Source organism: Ambystoma mexicanum, chromosome 3q (assembly GCF_040938575.1).
Source record: "Ambystoma mexicanum isolate Mex_15411 chromosome 3q, UKY_AmexF1_1, whole genome shotgun sequence".
NCBI lineage: Eukaryota > Metazoa > Chordata > Amphibia > Caudata > Ambystomatidae > Ambystoma > Ambystoma mexicanum.
In genome coordinates, this window is record NC_090926.1 from 1,184,710,694 (window position 1) to 1,184,736,664 (window position 25,971).

Genomic DNA, 25,971 nt, shown 5'->3' on the forward strand with positions numbered 1-25,971 from the left:
TCCTAGAGCCTGGTTATGGAACATTTTCTGCAGTGACTGGCACAGCTGAAACTGCCATATTAGGATCACGGGGTATGCGAATCACTGGCAGCACCATGGATGACTCAAGGGTTTATGCCACTCCAGGCAAAGCACCATTTTTGAGCCCCTGTCCCACTTAAAAAAGGGGCAGATTTCATGCTTTATGGATTAAAAAGATGCACCCTGATGCTATTCTGATGGTGGTTCCATCGGCAACTGGCTGTCTAGAATTTTCTAAATTGGGACCGTGCCTGGTGTGATGAATCAGAGATGATTTCTCCCAGAAACATGGTCTGGAACCCTCCTCATCTGGCATGGGAAAGTCAGATGCTTCCTGATCCCGACCCTGGGGGTGGTGTACTGCGGGAGGGTCACATGGGTGGGGAAAACATACCAGGCACACTCAGAAACACCCCTGTTTCACTTTATCCATAATGCCCACACTTTTAAGGGCTGTTTGCCAAATTTCCAAATGGCAAAAGTTGAAAGAACTAACTTTACTGAAGGAGAACACAAGTCCCATAATCCCAGAAGCACGGAAGAGGGCTGAAGGGGCATGCTGTAGTAGAAGTCAGGCAATTAAGCCTAACAGCCAACACCTGAAGGGATCTTGGTGGAATAAAAGGCCCCCTCAGGTGCAGGACATTGGAAGGAGCTGGAACTGTGACTGGAATGCGAGTTGTAGCAGTAGTAGCAGAATGACAAAGGCACGAGGCTGGCAAACAAAGCAGATGTGGGAGAACAAGAATAGGGTCCAGTTCCCCCTAACTCTGAAGGGCAGAGGCTGTGCAGCGGAAGACATGCAGGTGAGCTTTCTTCCCACATGAGAGCCTGATTGCCGTGGTGGCCGAGCAGTGGACATGCAGGAGACCGAAGTAAGAAGTAGTTGGCAAGCCATGGGTCTCAGGAGCGAGAGAGGCTCCATAGACGTGTGGCCGGACCAGAGACACCTTTATGGAAGAAGGGTGTGGGTCCCCAGCAAGCCAGAAGCAGTAGAAGTCGAGGCAGAAGTCGGGAAAGCAGTGCAACTGACAGAGCGAATGTCAGAGAAGCCAGTGAGTGAAGCACAGCATTCTAAAACCTTGTGCGAGCTTTGCCAACAACATTACCCAGTTTCCTGTTCACTCGCATAAGAGTTAAAGTGAGTAGCTAAACGACTCTAACAATGGAAATGTAGCACTCATTGCGTGAGAAGCTAACATTCTTTAAATTCTTTGTTCATTCTATAAAGACTGTTACTACTTCAAGGATTGGTCTTGTGTCACTTATTGTAACACTCACCTTGTATCCAGAGGGACGCCACCCGACTGGTCTGGAGCACTTCTGGGGCGGATTCACCTCCCCCGGGGACTCGCGCTGCCGCGGGATTAGTCTGGAAGACAGGAGTTCAGTTTAAGCCACAAACACATTCTCTCAGGACCCAGCTCCCAAGTGTTCCCCTAGCGACCCCCTTGGAGCCTCTCTCACCTCGTATTTCGATAAGGTGTGCCCTCCATTCTGCCATTCTGTGCAGGGGCACGTAGTGGCTGAGAAGCTATCTGCCGAGTTACTTCACTGGCGTGGGCCCGAGAGTCCAGGTCAGCTGCGCCTCCACTCTTGAGGCAAGTCTTTAGCTTTTGAAAAGAATGAGTGTCTGTAATTGTGGTTGCCCTGTTGACCTTCTCCTTCTCTCGATGATGCAGAAGGGAATGATGGAAATGTCAAGCTGATGGAGAGGGCAATGCTCGAGTAGGTAAGAGAATGCGCGAAGCGCGGCGCTATGAGCATCTTTGAATAAGGCTAACCTGTGCTATCCTTCCTTGCAGGTCCACGAGAAGTTCCTGGAAGAAATGCAGCCTGATGGAAGTGGAGCGTAAAATGGAAGCGGTCCGGGCGGTGGTAGAATTTCCAGGAGAGCTTCGGTAAGTAAGCAGAGACTGGAGGTGATGGAATAGAAAGATGAACACTTACTAATTGTCCTCTTCTTGTCTCTCCTGTCTAGGATGTTGTTAGTGGAAGAAGATGAGTTCCAGAGAAGGTTCTGGATTGATCGAGGAGCGAGATGCAGAACAGGTAAGGATGAATAATGGTGTTCTTCTTTTCCCTGAAGGTGCAGGCCGAGGATGCTGCGAGCAGGTCTCGGTGAACGTCACGCTGCAAGTGCAGAACAATGCGAAGTGCGTGCCTCAGCTCGGGCATGGTTTAAATAGCCAGCAGGTATCCTTCAGGGTGGACCATGCCCTGGATGCTAGACTGCGTGCTGCAGTTCCACGTTGATCCTTGTGGGGGCAGCCATGTTGGTCCATTGCCCAATGGAAGCTCAATCTATCATATGAGCCTCCAGGACAGCCGAGAGGGGCATGACTGGACCCTTGGGGCCTTGTAGGAATACTGTGGTGAGGGCCAGTGGCCCTGAATTACTAGGCCAGAGGTTAAGGCGTGACACTTATTAAGGTGGGTGAATGCGGTGAAAACCATTACCGGATACCTTACTTTGACAATACAAGTATCACAACTTTAACTTGTGAAAACTACATGAAAGAGGACTGAACTCCATCCTTCGATTTAACACAGGAATGCAATTTAATTTTGATACTGATCTTTAAACCTACATTAAGAAGTGGTTGTGTCTGCCTAATTGTGATTCCCAAAGAAAGACTGACTTCTATTCTTTGTCTTATTATGGCATACCTTTCATTTATAATAAGTTGAAGTGTGTAACTATTAAAAAAGAAAACAAGCATTGCCCAAGCCAAGAGTCTCCCCACATTAACAGTGAAACCAACCTTTCTCAAAGTTAAAGAAGCAGTCTAATTATATTGTGAAGTTAATAACATTTAATTGGCCTAGAATAGAAGTTTGCACCCATTACCTGAAGCTAAGAAAGTGGAACCAAGGCTTCTGGGTACTTACTTGGACTAAGAACAGTTGGGGAAGGGAAACTAGCTGTTGTAAAGACTATTTTGAAGCAGACACAGCCTCTAGTGCCAAAGACTCTGGAAGACAGACTGAAGTTAGTCTTAACGGCAATCCAAAGGTTGTTATTGTGGCAGTTAGACAAGAGAGGCAAAGAGGCTGCCCCTTTTGAAGAGTGTTATTCAGAGGAAGAGCGCCATGTCAACTTGAAACACTTTAAAGTAGAGCTTGCTGATACATGTCTAGACGCACACATCACTGAAGCTGTGGTAGTAGTCCAAAGTACTGAAGCTGTGGTCGCATATCTGATTGTCAGTAGGTGCAACATTGTAGTATTCCCATGAAGTGGAGTACTGTGAGACAAAGGTGACTGTTTTCATAGTTAACCAAATAGAAATTAAGTTGTTGAAGTGGAAGTAGGAGCATTAAGAACACATCCTGACAAGTATACCACTGTGAATTCTAAAACCAAGAATTGTGTATCTCTGGCAGTTGTGGATATTGGATTTCTTTTGAACTGTGGCAAGTCTTCATGAAGAGGCAACAAAGCACTGTGGCTGGGATTGCCATTGGTGCTATTTGGTGGCAGTGGAAAGTGGGTATATCACCAAGGAGAAGAGATTTGCCATCAGTGGAACTTTGGTTAACAAACTTTTACATTGACTTTAAAATATCAAGAACTGGCTTAAAATATTACTTTCTTTGGTTGAACACTTACAGAACTGACTTTTAATCTGGGGAGTGGGGGGAATCACCCAGGACATTAAAAGGTTATTCAGAGACTGTGAATGTTGTTCATGGTATGTTGTATTGCCATATATTTTATTTTTGTGTATTTGTTGCTCAGTGTGTGGGCCAGTTATCCTGCATTAGAGTGTTTCCCCTTAGCTTTGGTTAGGCAGGGAAATCCTCAGCAGAGTGGGGATAGTGAGGGATTTTGCGTACATTTTCTTTTAGAATAAAATGGCAAAAGTTAACAAATAATCAAACAGTTGTCCGCCTCGCATAACTGAACCCTCACACTGGGCAGCACTGGAAGGTAAAAACACTGCTTAATGCTAAAACGAAAAGTGTACAATATATAGAAACTGCAAAGCAGTACTAATAAAAACAAAGTTTTATCCCAAAAATCTTAAGAATATTGAGGCTTTTCACAGGGTCCTTAAAGATCTGCTGAGCATACCACCCTTCACATTAAAATTTCCATTTTCAAAATGATGGCCAATTATATGACCAGAATTTTGATGTACACATTGAGTAAGTGTCAGGAGATCATGTTCAGATGATGTTTATAGTTAATTTCAAGTTTAAGCAAATTGAAATGTGCGACTGTCCAGACAACCACATACAAACCAGGTAAACATGCTACTGGGAAGGGAACTGAATGTTCAAAAATGTCCCCTAGGCTGCTGTGTATCAGGGTTTTCTTGTTGGGTATCATACTAGCCTGCCATTCCAATGTTGGAAGGCTTTCATGGAGCATCCCTTTGCCCCTATTCCATTGCCCCGATCAGCAGAAACACAACAGTGGTCCACCGAGGCCACTACTACCACTGGTTGTCCATTTCTCTCTTCCCAAGTGAGCTCACGTCCTCTTTCATTTTTTCACTTCTCAACCTCCTCACTTGGAGAGGAACTCTATCCTCTGATGTCATTCATTTCCTGGATCCACTTGGAGATATCCCTGTGAATGGATTAGTTTGGTTCAGAAGCCTTCTTTTGTAGGTATGTTCTGTTCCATGGGAACCCTTTTTATTACCTTTTGTGCTTGCTTCTTGTTGTTTGCTTTCTGATATATGTTTCTGTGATCCCTCTGTGGCTGTGATTGCAGCCTCTTGCCAAATGTTCTCCTCTTTCTTGCAACTCCCTATTCCTAGAATGCTTGTGACAATAAAGTGCATGGAAAGGTTATTAGTAAGATTGCCAGTGTTTCACATATGGTCAGAGATTGAATTGAAAAAGTCAACATCTGACAATGCTCAATATGATCCGCTGTATTTTCAGGTGGCATTTTCATGTGACCTGAGATTTCATGTACACAAATATCCCACAACGAGCCACCTTGGAAGTTGTGGAGGAAACATTATTACAACGTGAAGACAATCAAACTGTGAGCAACACCTTTATTTTATGGTGTGCCGAAACAGCTTTGGTCAATCATTTATTCAGTTTTCTGGGGCAATTCTAGATTCAGGTGGAAGGAACTGCCATGGGTGCAGCCATTGCCCCCAATTTGTCCAATGTATACGTCAATATGGTGGAACAAACTGTGATCTATTCTGGGGTTAATCCTTTCAAACACCAAATAATACAATGGTTGAGATATATCGACAATGTTTTCATGGTCTGGCATTGGTCGATTGATGAGGCTAACAACTTTTTGGTGTGGTTGAACAATCAGAATAGATATCTGAAATTTACGGCATCCATGAGCTCATTGAGGTGAACTATTTGGACTTGATGATCTATCACAAAGACAACCAGCTTTGGGTCAAACCTTTTGTGAAAAGTACTGACAGGAACGCACTTCTTCACTATAAGAGCCATCATGCCAAGCCTGTACGGAACAACTTGCCTTTTGGCCAATTTCTACAACTTAAACGTAATAGTAGTACACAACATGATTATGAAGAAGGTGCTAACATATTAATGGACAGACTGATTGATAGAGGTTACCCTGCTAAAATTGTTAAACAATCAGTGAAGCGAGCATTTAATAATAACCATTAAGCGCCTTTTGAAAAGAAAAGTAAAGACAAACAAGAGATCCCTTTGGTATTTGTTAACACTTTTAGTAATGTGTCTTATAAAGTCAAAAATATTATTTGCTGGAACTGGAGAAAGATCATGACCACTCCGCCACCACTGGTGGGGCTAAAAAAAAGTACTAACATTCGTAATCTGGTTATGAAAAATTATATACACAAGATTGCTAACTCTGATGTCACACAAAGTACATTGTGGGGTCTGCCTCGAGTAGTGGGACATCATCCTTGTGGTGAATGTGTAATGTGCCCTTTAACACGCAAAATGACTTCTGTAAATCTCAGTTTGAATTCAGAATGGACATTGAGGGAACATACTAACTGGAAAACAGAAAATATGTAATTTACATGATTAGATGTCCATGTGCTTTGATGAACATACGAAAAACTAACAGGAAGTGCAAAGCTTGCATGATTGTTATGATATAGCATTTCAGTAATCATCATGATGTTGCCAGTAAAGATGGCCAATGGCACAGTATTGATTTACATTCTGTACTAAAGTATTTTGGTTTCTCATGTATCAATTGGTGGTCAATTTGTGCGATGTGCTAGGGTGTGACATTGCTGTATTTGAAAGTAAATGAACATGGTGTCATTTGGGCTTATTGTTCATAACCTTCGAGGCATATTTGAGGTGGGTTTCCAGTACTCTCCTTTTTGCGTATATGGACACCTCAGTATGCTAGCTGGTAATAATGCCCCCTATTTAGTTGATAAGGTTGGATGCCTAGGGTGAGACCAATCAGCTACCACCACGTTTCTCAGGCAGGCTCAGGTTATTGAACCACTCGCAGTAACAACCTATTAAGGTTGTCCGGGCAACAATGTGTATAATCTTGCGCAATGTCATCACGTAGCGCAGACCGTGATGACGCCAATGCGCTGTGTGATGACGCGCCGGAATACGTTCGTTTTTTGTCGATCGCGGCTATCGGTCGCACAGATCTTCATCCGAGCGGACCAGTATAGATGCATTTTTGGGTTGCAGCGTCCACTTTTTGAAGGTGAGAGAAAGGCTACAGCTAGTCTGGAACTGGCATTGCTATTTAGTAGTTGGTGATAACTGCAATATACGCCATGTTATGGCTAAACTTTGCCTTTCGGGTCTGTTTCGATTTGACTTTCAGGATGGGTTGGCGATATTGTTTGCCTTGAATTTTCCATATGAAGTGGAAGGAACTGGAGACAGATTGTCCCTGAGTATCGTGGTTGTTTCTGACTGAAAGAAAGCAGCCAGTACGATCAAGGTAAGGGGCCTTTTTAGGTTTCAGAGTGTAGGGGCATTACCTTATTTACACTTTGGACTCATCAGGTGCTTCGTTGACCCCCTCTCTTAGAAATCTAACGGCTGGCACAGAGGGATAGCAGCTTACATTTAAAGTCTCCATGGCTATGTTTCGCTACGAGAAGAGACCCATTCATGTTCACGGGTGAGGATAGAGGATGTGTTTTGTGTCCCCCTTTGGGTTGGTCTAACTGGTGGAGCAAGTGGGAATCTTATACCATTTTCTTTATTGAGGGTAGCTGTTAGCAATTGGTTGTAGGTATTGGTCCTATTAGAGTGAACCCCTTTATCTACTAGATAAGTGAAGAGCAGGATTTGGAACTGCTATAAAGTTTGAAGAGATTTATCTCTACAAACTCTTGGTTTAGGTATATTATTTATTGTGTACTTTTCCACCCTATTGGTGATTAGGGTTTAGCTAGGTTTAATAATCAGACTCAAAATGCCCATTTAGTTATGTGTTTGTTTTTGTACTTACCCTTAGATATAGGAATCTAGTGTGTAGAGGAATGAAAAAGATCTACCTGAAGCACAAGACACATTTCTGGCCCTCAAGAATGTCCAGTTACTTACAACACTGAGGACAGAAACTTACATAAATTGGGCTATGTTGACACAGTGGGGAACAAGAGAAATTAAGTTGCAACTGTGTTTTTGAATCAAACATTTGTGAACTTGATTCTGTGAGGTGGAATCATTTTTTTATTATTGTATTCTGCTATGTTATGTATATGTGTTTTTTTAAATGCTCTTTGTTACTTCTGCTTGAACAAGTGAATGAATTAACACATGATATTTTATGAAACATCTGGTTTGCTATTGATTACACGGTACGCAGCCCATATTTGTTAAGTGGTCGCTTAAAGATACTTGTTATCTTAGGGTACTTGATGTTGTGTCATTTATAGTTTGTTCCTCCCTTCCTTTGGTTGAATATATATATTGTATCCTCATTTCGTAGGAGGGATCATCACCTTAGTGTGGGGCAACCCTGGAATGTAATAATTAGTTTACTTTATTGAGTCCATATACTGTGGATATATTTACTTAAGCAATCATCCTGTCTTGTTGTTAAGACCACTGTTTACTCCAGAAGGGGTGATGGTAACAATAAAATGTGCCTCTTTCGATTAATATATTCCTAATGTAATGCTTTCTAAAGCTTAACAGGGTATTTCCAGTGTTCTTCTTTTAGACGAAATCAAATGCACACCTATGCTTCTTCAAACAATGCTTTGCAATTGAAATAAGATTCATACAAAGATGAATGTTGTTTTGTCATAAAATCCAGACATTAAAAGCAACTAACATGCCTCGTCTTTGTGCATATCACATTCTGTGTGCTGGGTTTCATGTTTGTCGAAGGGGAGAACGCACATTGCACTATCCTGCAAAGGACACAGTTTTGAGTAATTATTAATATTATTATTATAATGATTATTTTATTGGTATAGCTGAATTACATCAACTTTACAATGATTAATCATGTATTTCTTAGTGATACATCATCACAAATTCTAAGCAGATGATACAAGTTCAAAAGAACTTCTTAAAAATACCATGAGTAATCATATTGCTACCAGAGGTCACCAAAATCTCCTTGAAGCCTCCTGATAAGGGAGAAAAAAAAAGCATTGTTCCTCCAAGACTCTTAGTGGTTCAAAGCTGCCTTCTTCTGGACATCAGAGCGTTGCCAACATCATTCATTAAATCATCCTACATAGGTCATCCCCTTGATAATTGTGCAGACATTGTGTGCCCATTAAAGGCAATGGGACCTATAGAGCTGATCAATCAGTTGCCCAATGATCTTGTCAGAATGATTCACTCCCCTGGGTCACAATGTGTACTATATTTTTCCAACATGAGGTGCGACTGCCTTGATAATATATCTTGCATTTAAGGTACCGCTCTGTGATGGGATACAAGATTCATGCAGTGATAGATATTCTACCTGATAAGACTAACTCCACCTTTCTTACTTTTGTGGTCAATTAAGCAAGTCCTTCTGAGATGAGTAATGACAACAATGGTCATTGTATTTTTTATACCATGAACAGTCACTAATATGTGTGTTCTTCAAGTTTCAATACCAAATACTAAAGAACTTTTGCAGCATGGTAACAAATATAATTGTCAATGAGGAGATACATTGACCCATAAACACAGCGATATGAAAAATCAGTCTCTCAAGTCTCGTAATTTATTTATTTTTCTTTTATTTGTTTGCATTTTTAAGCGCTCACACAGCTCGGGGGCATCGAAGGCGCTGTTACAGGAATATGTCTCTTAGTTGTGTATTTGTGACGCGCTTAATACCCAGAGGTTTCGTGGACCTTGGATCAAATCTGTGTTGCTTCGTGTCGTCTTGTTTCCAAGGCGAGCACGTTGCCATTGAGCTATCCTCCTGGGACGATAGTAGTCTCTCAGTGTCATCAATCATTATTTTATTTAACATCAAACACAACAACAACAATGTTTCTGAAGGCTTTGCAGAATATAGGCTTCCTCTCCAGGCAGGATAATGTTCAAGACTGCATATGTTATCATATGTCAATAGTAACACATCAGGGTACCTGGCAACTAAGCGCAACCTATCTGGTGGCACAAGCAGAAAATTGACCAATCGGCTTGAATCACAACTTGTCCGCAGGGAACTGACAAACAACCTTTCACTTGCCACACACCCATCCTCTGGAACTTGACACCATCATCAACTTAAAATGTCCCCATAATTCTCCAATTTTGCAAATCTCTCAAAACGTGGCTTTTTCCACAACACCTGATCATCAACTAATCCCAAAGGTCACAGAGAACACAACTCACAGTTCTACACTACTGTTAATAAAAGCCAGCCCAAATGTTGGCTACCCAAACATTTTACAGTGCTCTGTGCTAGGTCAGTGCTTTAAACAATATCATTTTTTTAAAGACTCAAAACATGGAATTCTGTGTAGAAATCAGGATTCACAGCCTCTGATAGTGTATCCATGGTTCTTGATGGATATCAAGACTCCATGAGCAACACCACAGTCCACATCTAAGCTTCTTTGTGGCCATTTCTTGCTCACCCATCATGTGCCACAACCCCAGACATATCTCTCTAACATGCTCCTGTCCTGCTCCCTCTGCTCACTCCCACTGCTCTTTACCTTCACCCCTCTTATCTGTGGGCCATCATGCCTGCTGTGGGATACCTCCTGGGCCCGTACCACAACTTCATCTCGGCTCTCATCCTGCAAGCCCTTCACTTCTACACCTGTCCACCCACGGGAGGAATGCAGCAGAGTGTCTGTTGCCCAGCAACCAGGTTTCATAGGCCTTTCATTTTTGTTATCTTTTTTTCCCATGATCCAGAGCTCACACTAGCAACAAATCCAACAGCCATGTGTTCAAACCAAAGTTGCTGGAGCCCCGGGGCAAAACGTCATATTATGAGCCACAAACACCCAATCTCCCTTGCTTCGCTTGGGCCCATTAGTCAGCTTCTGCACTTAAGAGAAGCATTATCACTGTGTGGGATTGAATGACAGCCCCAAAACAACATGAACTGAAAGGCCGAGTTAGGCCTCTAATGGGAAATACATTGGTCTGACGGAAAAAGTACACTGGAAAAATGACATGCCAGGGATAAAACCTTCATACAGGCAAGGGGCCTAGTTAATGCAGTGTGTGGTTTGCTGAAAGTGTCAAGCTCTATGGAAAATGGGAATAACACACCTTGTGAATGACAAAAGGGCAGGCTGTCAGTTTCAGCTGCCACATTAACAATAAATACTGGAGGTGCAAAACAAAAGGGAAAACACTGATGCAGAATAGCCTTGCATGTAAGTGATAATGCAGATACAAAGTAAGGAAAACGATTCTACATGAAAAGAAGGGTTTCTCTAACACTGAAATTGCAATCTCCAGAGGTGTGTTCATTTTGCAAAAAAGGAAAGATGTTGCTAAGAATGAATCTATATTGATGATAAAATGAGCAGTGATGTGCAAATATGTTAAAAATAACAGGAAAACATCACGTCTAAAGAGAGATATTGTGACATGCGAAGTAGAGAATTTTGGACATTGAGGCTGACTTCAACACCGAAATTCAAAGCAACTTTCCCCATGACATGCTCTGCTGTCCCTCTGAAAGACCATTGCTTTGAAGCTTGAGCAGGAGGGATTGGCTCTTCCATGATGGAAATGTTTACTTTGGGGAATTGTGTCAACTATACCTGGCCTGACTGGGGGTGGGCTGCCATTAAGAGGGTCACAGAACATCATGGACCATCTGGTCGGAGAGATACAATCTCTGCAGTATCCATTAGCTCAGCTTTTGACTCCACAAGAGTGATTGATTGTTTTATTGCAGGCAAAGTCAACATGGAATAAAAACCAAGGTTCAAGAAACTGAAAAATAAAAAATTAAGAGAGGCCAAAATGGATGTAGTCAGAATTATACTTTCAGGATTTTCTCAGCAACCATAATTCTCACCAAGATCGTATCTACATTCAATTTTTGGAACTTAAGTTATCAAAAATGTGTTTCTGGCTTCCTCGAAAATGTCCTGAAAATGAAAGTTCATGAGCTAATGGCTCACACGTGCAATACCTAGCTGAAACTAACATAAGTTCCACAGATCCGTCATGACTAGGGGTACATTAATATCTAGTTATTATGATTTTAATTTATAAGTTGTTAGGACTTTCTGAGGGCAAACGCTGACATGGAAAATAAAAATGTAAATGATAGTAAGTGATACCTTTTCACATCACTTCAATCATTGAACTCCAAGAGCCTATTGGCAGAGGGGGAGTTGAACTTTGGGGCTAAAAGAGGACTGTAATGGTCCACTGAAACGTCACGTCTAATAAGTAAACACCTCCTGATCTTAATATTTCGGGGGGAGGGACTCAGGCATTAAAAACTGGCTGCACCAGCCAGACAGAAAAGAGGAAGGGAACTAACTTTCCTAAAAAACATCTTGGGGAGACCTGCCTAAACATCTTGAAGTAGACTTTCCATACTTTATATGGATGGATCCAGACCCAGCTGCCTTATTTTATCTGGGTGGAAATGCCTCAAACTTGATGTAGAATTAACCTTGAAAAGGAGACAGAAACTGGGAAGGGCAACCTAAAAGCTGACTTGGCCCTATGATTGAGGAAGCCTAATGAGGCATGGATGCTGGTGACTATCTTGACTGAAGTGTTTGACCAGACCAGTGCTGTCGAAGAGAGACCTGCTGTCTTCCCTGAGTGCCAAAACAGAGGTCCAATGTAAGTAGATTGATCCATCTGAAACCGAGTGTGTGGGGTTTCTGTCTTTCTTAATATTTTCCCTTAATAGTGGGAGGGGGCAAATTGTGTAGATCCTTAGCATATTTGACTGAATATTAATTTAATTAACTCCCAAATAGATTGACAAAGGGGGTGCTCAGAGCAGCTTGAATCCTCTGCCCTCTTTACTAGCAAGAAGTTACTTTATAGTATTTTCAAGTATTTGAGGTGCATTTATTTTTCTTGTCAATCCCAGACTTCTCCGAGGAACAAAATTAAATTCCCAACTTTTCCCACTCATCTAGACCTGGCCTTTAAACCGAGGGAAGCTGCATATGACTGATGCATGGGTTTTTGTTGCTGGGGAGAGAAGTGCTTTGCAAAGTGAAAGCAAATATAATTCTCCTTTAAAATATACACTCTTTACTGAGAGTGAGTGAGTGACCCTAATAGCAGAACAATTGTTTATTGCATTTGAGTTAAAAAGGAAGAAGAGTTCTATCCATCAAAAATTCCTCAAAAAGTCTAGGTGATTTCAAATCTGCTAGCGATTTTATGTATGCAGGGAAATGAAACCTGCCCAGTACTGCATGTGACATTTTTTGAAAACCAAAGATGTGCTCTATTTTAAATCTAAACTGTATCAAGTAATGTTAACCTGTTTATTACAAATAGGAAAAAAGTGTGTTTTGCATTAACGCTTTGCTTTGTACCACAGAGATGGTGGCGTGTGTAACCATTTGGTACAAGGTTGATTGTACCTGTCCTCTAGCGCCTTGAAGCGTCTCTTGTGTTAGATGGAATTACCACTACAAATCTCAGAACAAATAACTGGACAGAGTCAAAGAATATGGCAAAGCACTACTTGATTCTCATTTTAATAAAGCAGGGCAAACTGGCAGACATCGGACTGATGCTTGCATACTCACACACAAACTTGATTACACAGAGACGTTATACCCCAATATGCATCATCTATTACATCATCCTACGTGGCAAACTGTAAAATCTATTGACGGGAGGGATTGATTAGGGGAACATATCTACTTATAGAGTAAATAGGGGTTAATACACCAATGGATGTCCCTTATATGTAAGACATGCCTCAAACTACCTCTGTTTATAGCGATCAAGGTGGCAGTGGATCGGTCTATGCAACATTGTATAGCAGGTTACCCCATACACCCAATATTTGTTTGGCATTCTCATCCAACCTTGGACTTTCGACTCGTTAGTAGCACGTAAGCGAAACTAAACCCAGTCACGTCAGACTACTCCCCACTTTCCCAAATAGTCCATCATCTCTCATCAGTTCGACATGCGCCAAAGTTTCCTGTCTGCAGTTGACCTTGCAGCCTGCTCTCTGTTCTGGGACATCCAAGGGAGGGTAAGCACATCACTATCTTCATCCAATGAATAGCCCTTATTTTCGACTTCTGAATCATGTGTAAAGAGACCGCAAATGTGTGTATTTTGCCATCTTATTTATTGCTATTTGATTAAATTATGCTGGGTGTCATTGCTCCTCTTGGCCTCTAGAGACTTGCTCACAGATGTTTTCTTCTTTTTTAATCTAAGAGAAAAATATCTAACACACATGGCTTCTACATCTCCCTCCCTTTATAATTTGCAGATATTCCTTAAAAATAACATCTTTGATCCCAGGCCAACAAAGACTCCTCTTCGTGTTGCCCAGAAAGCTGTTTTCCAGCTTCTCCAGACTTTGCAACCTTGGTTTGTCTTTGTGGTAGATGGATTGAATCTCAGCACACACTGGCGTCCAACTTTATATTATGGCCATACTTAGCTACGTTATATATTCCTCTATGACAAGCTTCTATATGTCTTATCTACCTTGCGTTACTGTGTATTTACACTTATTGGTCAGCAAATTACATTTTTTGAATACATGATTACTCTTTTATTTTGTACATTTTTCTCTTGTTGCTTCAGTTACATCTTCATTCTTAAGTATTTTCATATTGTTTCAGTATGTCTTTGCACATCTTCTACATGACATCACTCTGTCCTCTTCAGATTTCACTCAGCACTCCATGCTGTCCAATGGTGCTTGCTGTCTTCCTTCCATACTATATCCTTCCACTCTTTCATTCAGTGTGAGGATACATTGGATACGGTGGTCTGAGTACATTTCGTCTCTTGTACACTTGATGTGGTATAGGCACAACACACAGATTCCCATAAAGGACTCTTCTCCTACTTTTCCAATATAATAGCAGTGAGCAGGCGGGAGTTAGGGAAAAATGTGTCCACCTGCTCCTCTACAGGCCTATACTTTAAATAAATATATATTCTCTCGATACCCTAGCCTGTTTCCTCGCTCATTGTTGGCACTGGGTGAGTGATCTACGTGGCTCTATATGAGTCATAGATGGGGCTAGCTGAACTACAATAATTGATGTATTGTGGTTATCTTGATTGGGGGCTAGGGGTAGGAACTCCCCAGGTTAATTGTGGTCTCTCAATATATTGTTACAACTGGCAATCATTTTCCATTATTGGCTTTGGTGATTGTTGCCCAAGATCACTTGGCACACATGTCTTGGGGTGTTTATTTCCTAGCTGCTGTCCACAAGACAACACATCGGGCATTTTATAATTATTATAAGTAGAAATGGTTATTTATAACACACTTAATACCCAAAGGATTCTAAGCGCGGACCCAGGGATCAAACCTGTGTTGCTCTGTGTTGCTTTGCTTCCAAGTCGAGAGTGGTGCCCCTGAGATATTCTCGCCGGCCCATTTTCCACCGGATATCCGAGAAGGAATTTTGGATCTCTCAGGAAGAGACCCACAAGAATAATTGCTTTCCCCCATTTAAATTCTCGCTTTGACATTTCTCTGTCCATGAAATGAATGATATTGTTAAATAATTTTACTACATAAATACCGCTTAAAATTGCAACTGTAACAAATGTAATTTCAGTGAATACAATGGCATCAATAAATGTTGTTTAAAATGTAAAGTATCACTAAACGATGCAGTTTGCCGTTCATTATCGAAGGCATCCACACTTAGTCTATCCCCTTTAATTCCCCCCTGTCCACCTACTGATAGCACAGACCGTTTCCACAAGTGGAACGTGGACGTGGAATTATTCAGTGAGTTCGATTTTGCAGGGATGTGTGCCTATAGAAATTCACAGGCACCCGATAAGAAATATAGACACTTCCCCACAAAATAAAAGCTTATCTTAAACAAAGCTTCACACATTGACGCTCAGCTCTTTAACTACTTAAAAGTACATATTGGGTGTCAAAGCGATGAATATGCTTTAAAGATTCAATGGTCTCCACTTGAATCCATACTTCATTTTTTAATAGTACTTGCAACTGCTCTGGGCCTCTTGGAGGTTCATAACTGCACTGCCAATGGGAGGGCCACTCGATGATGGCCATTTTGGAATTAGACTTCTAAAGACCAGGTGGATTTTCAGGTGGTGTTTACTTTACTTGTGTTGCTTTTTCACAAGACAGAGAGAACAACTAAAGGTACTCTTTCCTTGTCCCCTTGGCCTTGTGAATGTTGAGCATTACATGCAGGGCAACACATAGCATGTAAGTGCCAATGTTTGCTGTCCTTTGCGGTCCCTTGCATGTAATTTGCCTTTAAAACACAGGAGTCAGGGGCGGAGGAGAGTAAAAAAAGAAGGAGGTGAACGGGAACCGAAGCAAGGAAGAAACAAAAGGGGCGGTGGATAATTGGGGAGGTCCATAGATGGTGAGCTTGCAAATCACCGGGAATTAGAAGTATTGTATTGTCTTGTATTGTATTTGGTTATTTATATAGTGCTCTTTCCCTATTTGTATGGCCTCAATGTGCTTTCAGTAGGCGAATGTGTAGAATATGGCCCTCCCACTTTGTACATACAACATTCCGTAAATGGCCGCCAGATCATTCTGTATTTTTTCATGATCAGCTAAACAGTCTTCTAACTTTGGGCCTACTGGAACTTTCTAGAGTTCAAAGGTGACCTGCTTGCCCATCAGCACTCTCCTCAGAAGAGATTGCTGTGCACCCCAACTGACCTACCTGCTGAAGAATTAACGAGTTGCAATGGGCCTAGCTAGAAACCAGAGCTGGTTCACCATTGTGTAAACATCTTTATAACATATACATAGCGTTCAACTAAAATCCTAAAACATGTGTGTCCACAAATACAGCAATAGAGGTGATAACATTGCCATCCAGTCCTCATAGGAAAGTTAAAGCCCAGCGTTTCTCATCATTTTGCCCTCAGATTTGCATATCGCTAGTGAATCATACGCAAAGACATCCGAGAGCAGTCCAGACTTCATGGTCACCAGGAGAGTAGAGAAACCATTCCCCTCCCTCACCCGCCCCCTACCCATGCGCCTTGCTTCACCCGAACAACATCCCTTAATTTTTGCTGCACAAATATGGTAAACAAATTTGAAGAAAAACTATGCTAAAAAATATTCAGTTAAGAGAGTAGATACCAACAGGTCAGTCCAGATACATATGTACATAATCGTTGATCATTTGGAGAAAGATCTAGAAGGAAACATTAAGAAGCGTAAGAGAGGGGCGGTCATCGTGATTGCTCGTTATTCGGGCAAACCTTATCAGGTATAGGGCCATTCATCAATGCTTTAGAACCAGAGTATAGAGACTTAAGGACACTTGAACATGACTCAGAGAGTACGGCTCTGTCAGGAAACAGCAAATCACTCCTCATTAAGGTTCACAGTGGCCATAGGGTCCACGCTCTCTGAATGGATGCCTAAAAGATCCAGCGGTGGACTAACATACACTTTCACACAACCAGATTTAGTGCAGTGAATCAACCTTGGGAGGAACCTCTCCCGGAGCATTGAGAGGATCTTAGGATTCCCAGGCCTGCGTTCAGACCGGATGCAAACCTCTAACTAGAACATTCCAACCCATCATTGCCTGATTTCAGAATGAGAGTAATGAGAGCCCAAGTCATCGATTCTGGCTTAAAAATGATTCAATACAATTTTCAGAAATGGGATAATCCTCATTGAGTCCAATGTGCTTCTTTTCTAGCCTTTCTTTCCATCTATTTTCATCTATTTCCTTTTTGATCCATCTTTCCATTTCCTTTATTTCTATCATGCTCCTATTCCCTCTTTATTTCCCTTTCCATCATTAATGTTTTCTTCTTTCTATCTTTTTTCTTAATTCTTCATTTCTTCCTTCCCTTCATTCCCTCATCTATGTGTTTCTTTCTTACTTTTGTCCACATATTACAGTTACTTCTTTCTTTTTTGTTGCCTTAATTCCTCAATTCATCTTTGTTTCTCTTTGCTTTCTTCCATTTGTGTCTGTTCTTCTTTCTTCCTTATTACCTTTCCTTCTTCATAGTTCCTCCATTCGATTTCTCCTGCATTCTTTCCCTGTTTTCTTTTATCAGCCAACCTTCATCCGTTTCTTCTTTCATTACTACATTCTTTCATTAATGCCTTCCCTTCTTTCTTCATTCCTACCATCCTTCATTCATCCCTTCCATCCGCTTTTCCTTCATTTCTACCTTCCTTCATTCATCCTTTTCTGCCTTCATTCCTACATCATTTTATGCCTTCATTCCTACCTCCCTTCATTCATCCCTTTCTGCCGTCAGTCCTAATAAAAATACAAATACAAATACCTTCCTTCATTCATCCTTTTCTAGCTTCATTCCTAACTTTCTTCATTCCTTCCTACCTTTCTTCCTTCATCCTTTCCTTTCTTCATTCCTACCTTCCTTCCTACATTTCTTTCTTTCTTTCTTTCTTTCTTTCTTTCTTTCTTTCTTTCTTTCTTTCTTTCTTTCTTTCTTTCTTTCTTTCTTTCTTTCTTTCTCTTTTTCTTTCTTTCTTTCTTTGTTTGTTTCTTTCTTTCTTTCTTTGTTTCTTTCTTTCGTTCTTTCTCCGATTCTTCCTGTTTCTTTCCTTGCTCCCATACTTCTATATCTTTATTTATTTCATTTTTCCTTAAGGGACACCAATCATTGTTAGTGTTGCTTCCATTCCCACATTGGCTTTCACTTTCTTTCTATTGTTGCAAAGATGGAATGAGAATTAATGAGGTTGCAACCTTGCATCAATTTCAGAATAAAATCGTCCACCTCAGATTGGAAAACGATTCCTGTGTTGACGTCCGTTATTCATGTGGTCTAACAGCATCCATTGCCTGTAACTGCTGTAGAAAATGCCCTGCGGCGGTCACTTGTATCTCTTACCGATACTTTTAGCGGGCGTCACACAAGGCAGTGGAAGCAGTGGCAGCTCCCTGGAGACAACAGCGGGTCTCATTATTCGGGGACATTTAACATTCTTTTAAACATATGCTACTGTTCTCCAAGCGCCACTGGCAATTGCGTCAATATTTCAAAATCAAATATTTAATGACAGTACCCCTTTATATGTTACAGATTTTCCAAATGTGCAATGTGGATAATACAGCAGCACGTCTCCATGGCAACACCCAAGGTGCATTTTGAACTCCTTTGACCATTCACTGAAAGCCAGCAGAGACGTTCACTGCTGGACATTTAGGAAAACGGTGTTGCTTTTCTTCTTAGAAACCACATTCTTTCTAGGTTCCGCAATCCTACTGGCATTCGATATCAATGAGAGTTGGGGCACAGACAAGGACGAGGTGGCACCCTTCCAGACTCCTTTTTCTGTTCCTGCACATAGCTCGTCCGCAGTCGCCATCGCCTCACAAGCATCACAGGGCCTCATTACAAGTATGTCGGTAAGGCAATGCCGGCGCCAGTATCGCTACTGGCACCGTTGCGACTGTACCACCATAGCAGGAGTTCTGCTCGCGGGTGCCCTTGCCGCCAACAGGTCTGACCTGGTGGCCGTACAGGCACCTGCGAGCAGAACATGATAGTAGCACCGGCAATTACTGGGTGCCGGACCCAGATGCTAGCGTGGATATAGCCTTGCCGGTAAAACTGCCAAGGCTTCCTCCAACCTCGTAATGAGGCCCTGTGTGCATCACAATGTGAAACCGTGCCTTACACTGTTCTGGAACCAATGTATGATGTTAATGCTAATGTTAAAGGATATTTAAACCGTGCACTATCACCACCGGAGTGGTCCGCTGGCACTCTCACAGATCTGAAAGGGAAAGAAGGTAGGGTGGGTTAGTAGGACTGAGCGGGAGAGGAGCAAGAGAGCTGTGATGTGCTGTTGGCAGCTTCAGTTCGGTTAACACTGTTCACTGAGTTTAGGTGCAATATTCGGTTGGTAGCCTTCATCTGTTGTTGTGCGAGGCTATGTGTGGTTTGTTTTGTGTTTGCGGTGTAGTGAAGTGCATGCTTTGGAGATATGGTTGTGTTTAGTTCAGAGTTTGAGAAGTGCGTGCAGAGGTGTGCGCATGATGCGTATCAGACACCTGCTAGTCATTCCCTATCTCACGTATAGCTCTGCAACATAAGCAACGTGCTCACTGTCTTTGCCTTGTAACACCACTAGGCAAGGATGTATCCGACTTGGGCTCCTGCACCTTGGTTATTATTATCATTATTATTATTATTATCATTATTATTATTATTATCATTATTATTAATATTGTTATTTATTGACCGCTGACCTAGCTTCAGGAAGCAGCAGTGTGCGTTAAAAATCTTATGGGGAAGAAAATGGTGAGTGAAGCAGAGACCCAAGGGAGGGTGGAACTAACAGTGGTGTAAGGGGGAGAATCTGACATTTGGCAGGAAAAGGGGCAGAGAGCGGGTATGACTAGGATAAGCCACAGCTTAATATTGAAGCCCTATAAACCAGTGCACTTACATATATATATCCATGCATTTGCATATGTGCATTTGTATAAAATGGTGCGATGGCAAATCCCCTGTATTCGCCCCTGATTTTTTACATAATTACCCTTTTTAACTTATGGTTTGCCTGTTTCCTGTAAAAATTGGAAAACCAATGTAAATGCACAGATGCAAATGCCAATCAGGTTAATCTGTTAATCTGTTAATGGAGGTTGATCTGATGATGTGGTGAAATTTGGAATTGCACTATGCATGCTTCATGGCTTACAAAATGTCGTAGTTCTTCAACTGGTTAATGGAATAATTGTCAATTGGCTTCAATACTCGTAGTTCGTAGCAGCTGGTACAGAAAGTGCAGGGCGCAGTAGGGACATTTCAAAAGAGATGGGAGCGCTTTGAGAATTATCCAATGTTAGGAGGTACTATTCCACAACAAATCTAAATACATGCCAATTGCACACGATCTAACTGACGACACACTGCTCTGAGCAAAGGCAATGTCTGCGGTGGGCGTTCCAGCAGTCATAATGATATGCAAAAAAATGGACTGCTGCCACTGAACTTCTGCATGTTCAACATTTGCACAGGAGGCTTGGCTTTGATCTCAAGGGACCAATGGTTGACGTCCGTGAGTCATGCTTTAGGCTTACCCAGTTTCTGCATGCAGGCATGAAGCCGGGATTCCAGGAGCAGGACTCGCTGCTGCAGCTCCTCATAGTCGTAGGCTCCCATCTCTTCCTGGATGGCCATCAGCACGCCGGAGAGGTTCCGCACTTCCTCCTTCAATTGGACAATCATCTTTGTGTCGGATTTGTATTGATCAAGGACCGGGATCAACGGGAGCAACTCATCCATTTTGTCCTTCAGCTCCTGTAAAGTTGTAAAAAAAATGGCGTATTATTGCCGCATATCAGTCGATATAAAAATCCTCGGTTTAACATTGTCATGGGAAAAGAACTTTCAGTGTCCACCCTCTTATCTTTAGGTCACCAAACCTAAAACAAAATTCTTATACCCAGTACTGAAAAAAACAACAAAACTTTACTCACCTCAAATACCAGCGTCTATTTGCTGTGACAGATTCCTCTCCTTATGAGAGTTTCCAAAGTTTTCTCTTTTCTTTAGCTACTTCGATGTTGGTCATCACTGGAATTCTGAGACCTAGAAACTGTGGGCATTTGGAGGACCCTGAGCTTCTGAAAATGGACAATCAGTGCTTGAGTTACACATTACCCCATACCATGTGTAGGAGGTGACTTATTACAAACAACTTAGGGGGCTCATCATGAGTTGGGCTGTAGCCCTTAAATGCGGTGGTAATGGTATTACCGCCACATTTAAGGGCTTGCCCTATCACGAGTTTGGCTCCAGCTTTTATCTGGAGGTGAAAATCCCATTTAGCGCCCTGTTTTTGGCGTTATTACCGCCGGCTTTATTAGCCCGCAGTATTAGCGCCGAAAATGCACCATTGGATCCAATGGACCCAATGGGGAATGGGTATTTACCCTTAACAACCAACCTCTGATCCAGTGGTAATATCGCTGGACCGGTGGGTGCTAAGGCTATTAGAGTCAGGTGGTATTACAGCCGGGATACAGCCCAACTCGTGATGAGGCCCAAGTGTCTAGAATGTACCTTGAAGATTGCAATATTTTGAAAGTGCCCCTCTATTGTAAGGCTGATATACACTGAGGTCTACTGCCAAGTTCCATGGAAGACGACACTAAAGTTCTCCTTTCTGCCGCATGAGCTTGGAAGCAAAAAAGGAACGTTCTCGTGGTCTACCATGCAGTTCATTTAGAAGAGACTAGAAATAGAGGCATGGCAGATCTGGGGGCCAAGGAGATGCCCACTGCTATGTGATGCAACCCCTGGAAGTGGCATGTGGGGCACACCCCCCAGGGCCCACCTAATGGTCCATCAGAGTTCTCCCATCAAAATCCAGCCTGGTATATGAGGTGTAAGTAAATTATACCATTGGTACCCCTTTTCATGAAGCCCAACCAGCCCAACCAAAGAGAACAGAAACACAATGAATTCAGAGAGGAGTGATACGTTATGGCATAAGCAAACCAGCACCCCACTTTGTGTTCCCCTGACAAACTAGTCTGTGGCGGAGATAATGATCACCCCAAAGCTAAGGAGGCACCAAAGAGAAACACGCAGAAGAGTGCAATGCAAAACACTGAATTTGATAATATGAGGCAGAACACCATGATTTTACTGAAGAGGCAGTGGAGGTAGGCAGAGGGCAAGATGACAGAAAGCTGGTTGGCTAGGCCAACATATTGAATCTGCATAATTCAAAGTTGAGAACACATAATTTAGAGACCTCTGTCTGCCGGAATCAGAATGTCAAGGACGGCTAAGTAGAGGCCCTGCAATCTCTGGGTGTGCTGTGAGGAGGACGAGGAGGAGCCGAGCTAACACGCCTGTCTGGCGTTTGTCTTTTGCTTAAAATCACCCCTCGCAGCGAAGCCGCAGTGAAGGATGGCTAAGGACAGGCCCAGCAGTCCATGTAGTACCGCAACGTGACGTGTGTTTTTAGGGATATGCGCCCGGAATCAGGGAAGTAATTTTTAACTTCTCCCTAGCCGATATTAAATGACACTGAAGTTCATTCGAGAAAGCCGCGACAGCGGCGACCAGCTGTTTGCCCGTTTGCTTTGTTTTTTTCTCACGCTGTCAGAACTTCCAGTGCTCTCAGTAGCGCCCTTGAATTCTGTTGTCCCTCACTCCGGTCCTGGTTCCTGACGGTTCTTTGGCAGGTTTTTATTATAATTGCCAACTCGGCTGCAAGTGTCTACGTTTGCTGCCCTCCTGGCTTGCTCTCTCACACTGAGCCACAAAGAACCCTGTCCGTGGGGAGGGGATACAACAGTCTACACTTCATCCCACCGCGTGCCTTTCCAAGTTATTCGTGGATCATCTCCGATAAAGGAAAATAACCTTGGTCTGTGAGCGGTGCTCTTCCTTGGGGTCTGGGTTTGTGCGTCTGCAGACTGTGACTTGGGGTGAACAGCATAATTGCATAGGAGGCAAGCGACAAGTGGCAAGCGGTGGAACGGTTATGCTCCCAGTCTAGTATACCTGAAAGGGGGCTTGATTCTACCGTTAATCAGAACTGATATCTAAACTGCATTAATTTATTGGAGGATTATGGCAGCTGAGTAAGCCAAGCGGGTGTTCCGTCAAGGCACATTTAGTTGGAAACCATATTGGACTAGACCAACAGTCTTAACCCATTCTGCCACCCTCACCTAGTGCTAATACTCTAGGTATGATAAGATAAGATCCATTGTGCGATCAGGGCTTTGTAGGACATTGAGCATGGTAAAACGCAAAGCCACTACCAGTCGCCTGGCGACCCAGGGTCCCAAAAAAGTTAAAAAAACAAGTAACAAGGAAAAGATCTCCACTAGTGAATATGGTGGCATCAATGGAGGGGCTATCTGGGTTGATACAGGGCTCGAAAGGGGGAACGGCTCTGGACTCTTACCTGCAAAAAGTAATACGACTATATGAGGAGATTAGCGTTGCAGAACAAGTAATTGCCTCTACAGGGAGGCAGGCAACCCTTCGTCAAACGACCCGGGCAAACCCCTCAGAGCTAGCAGGACCCGTATCTGGGGTAAGGGGCGGCCCGTGTTCTATGGTTGACATGGGTACGCTGTTTGGTCAGGAGCTGCTCTAGCAGCTCCTGCTCCACTACCTATGACGAGGGCCTGTACCCAGCCTATATGCTTTAATACTTCCCAGGAGGGCAATAGCGCCCCTCCGTCTCTGAAAATGGATCCACAGGGCTTACTGGGAGGAGGGAGGTACTAAGTAGTGAGCTCAGGTACTGTTTAGCCCGTAATATTAGTGGGAAGGAGACCATAAAGGGAACCCGAAACTCTATCGTGGGGCAGCCGATAACCACGGGAAGTGGTACAACAGTGAGTGGGGTGAATACACTGAGGCAAGAATGAGTGGTTCCTGTGGAAATACATGCTCCTTCTAACTGTGTGTCTAGTCAGTATGCGCCCCTTCTTTTGCCAGAATGACCACTGCCTTTGCCCCAGCATTTGATACAGCTGGGCACTCAAAAGGGGGCACAACTGTTGCAACTGTTGCCAAAATGGAGAGCAGATCCAAAGTGTTGCCCTTTTCAGTTGCCCCCTGAAGCCTTACCACTGGTGGCTGTAAAACTCAACGTGCCAACTCTGGGGACTGGGCATAGCGAGGATTGTGGGGCTCTGATTAATAAATCAGCTCAATGGGTTAACTCACATATCCAAAGGGAATTTTATAGATCCCTGTTCGATTTGAATGGCCCGCAGAGTAGAACCGTGGGTGGGCTATATGACAAAATCTGTTGCGGGGGACTGTGTGCTGGTAACCTTTAAGAACAGACAGGTTACCAAGTTCCTGGTTGGGTCTAACCTAGGCAGGCCTAGCCAAGACCGCAGGGCCTGGTTACCACCACTACATTTTTTTTATCCCCAGGATAGGCTAAGAGGAGATGCTCCCACCAGAAGTAGGGGCAATGTAAATACAAAAATGCTCATGGGTCCGAGCTGGATCCAAACACAGGTGGTGCAGTGGCCACTTGGTGGGGATTTAGGAGGGTGGGAGTGCCAGGACAAAATGGTAGTGTTTCTAACTCGGTACTCACCCAGAATTAATACGCTTGCCTGTCCAATATGGATGATATTGAATGACGTGAAACCCCAGGGGCGGCCCACGAGCATTGTCAGGAGCTGCCACCAAGTGCTGCCATGAGCCCCACCATAGTGGGTATTCGGGAGGGGGGGATACATTATCTTCACTATCACGGAATGTGGCCGGAATTAAAACAAGGCTCGCCCATGCTGAGATACAGACGGCATTGAATGAGTTAGACGTCATACTACTCCAGAAAACATGGCCACAGGAGGATATCAATGTTGATGGTTTTGTCTCATATCAGTGTATGGCAGAGAGAAACAAGTGTGGGAGGAGTTATGGTGGGATGTTTATACAGAGTACACAGGTCATCTTGACAACCCTGATGCATTATATATTGGTTGTTAAAATACTCAGACCAGGCCAGATGGATCTTGTAGTTATACATTTTATAACAATCCCCTCAAACAGTATGGGGAAAACTGCCTGGGTGGGTTGGCCTCAGCTATCGAGGAACTTTCCGCCACGTTCTGTCTGGGTAATGCATGTGTAGTTTTGGGTAGTAACTTCAATGCAAAATTGGGGACAGGGTTGGAGGATAATCTTTATGATACCAGGGAAGATGTGGTGGCATGAATTCCTCCCCCGGGTATGATGGACACCAGGCTGTGCACAGAAGGAATGCGTCTTTGACATTACTTGCATGAATGGGGATTATGGTTAGCAAGCGGGCGGGTGTGTGGGGATATTCCTGGCAAAATCACTTTCTTGTCTGCATTAGGTAGTTTGATGATTGATTATTTCTGTGTACCTGTTGAGCATTGTGGTTTCATAAAGGAGTTTGAGGTACTGGTTAATATATGTAGTGACCATTTCCTGATAAAACTAGAGATCAAGTCAGCCCCCAGGAAGGACAGTTTGAACCGCGTATATTCCATGGAGGTATGGTTGGACTCCTTGCGGCTTAGACAAAAATGTTAGGAGGACAAGAAAGAGGAATTATTGAGAAAGGCAGCACTCTCAAGTACACTCGAACTAGGAAGTCTCCTATCAGCGATACGTAAGGCACTAATATATCAGAAGAGTTTGGCAGGTTGCTGACCCAACTCTCACAGGTGTTCTCATGTAATCTAGGCAAACAAGGTGGGAAAAGAAGCAGGGGTGGTTTGACTCTGATTGCTCAAGAACCAGGACAGATCTTTTACGAGCATTGGGGAGCATGAGGCACTCCCAAAACTGCCATTATAGGGTCTAGATCTACCTATAAGAAAACCCTGGCATATAGAAAACGGGTAATCGAGGAAGAGGCAT

General features: G+C 43.0%; 1 protein-coding gene across 3 annotated transcripts in view; it reads right to left on the reverse strand.

Annotated features, from left to right (window-relative positions):
- Positions 1-25,971, reverse strand: part of OLFM2 (olfactomedin 2) — a 1,338,492-nt gene that overhangs the window by 125,990 nt on the left and 1,186,531 nt on the right. For all 3 annotated transcript variants that reach the window (XM_069604038.1, XM_069604036.1, XM_069604037.1), the window contains one exon: positions 20,664-20,883. In XM_069604038.1, the coding sequence (XP_069460139.1) occupies positions 20,664-20,883 (220 nt within the window). The remainder of the gene's footprint in view (positions 1-20,663; positions 20,884-25,971) is intronic.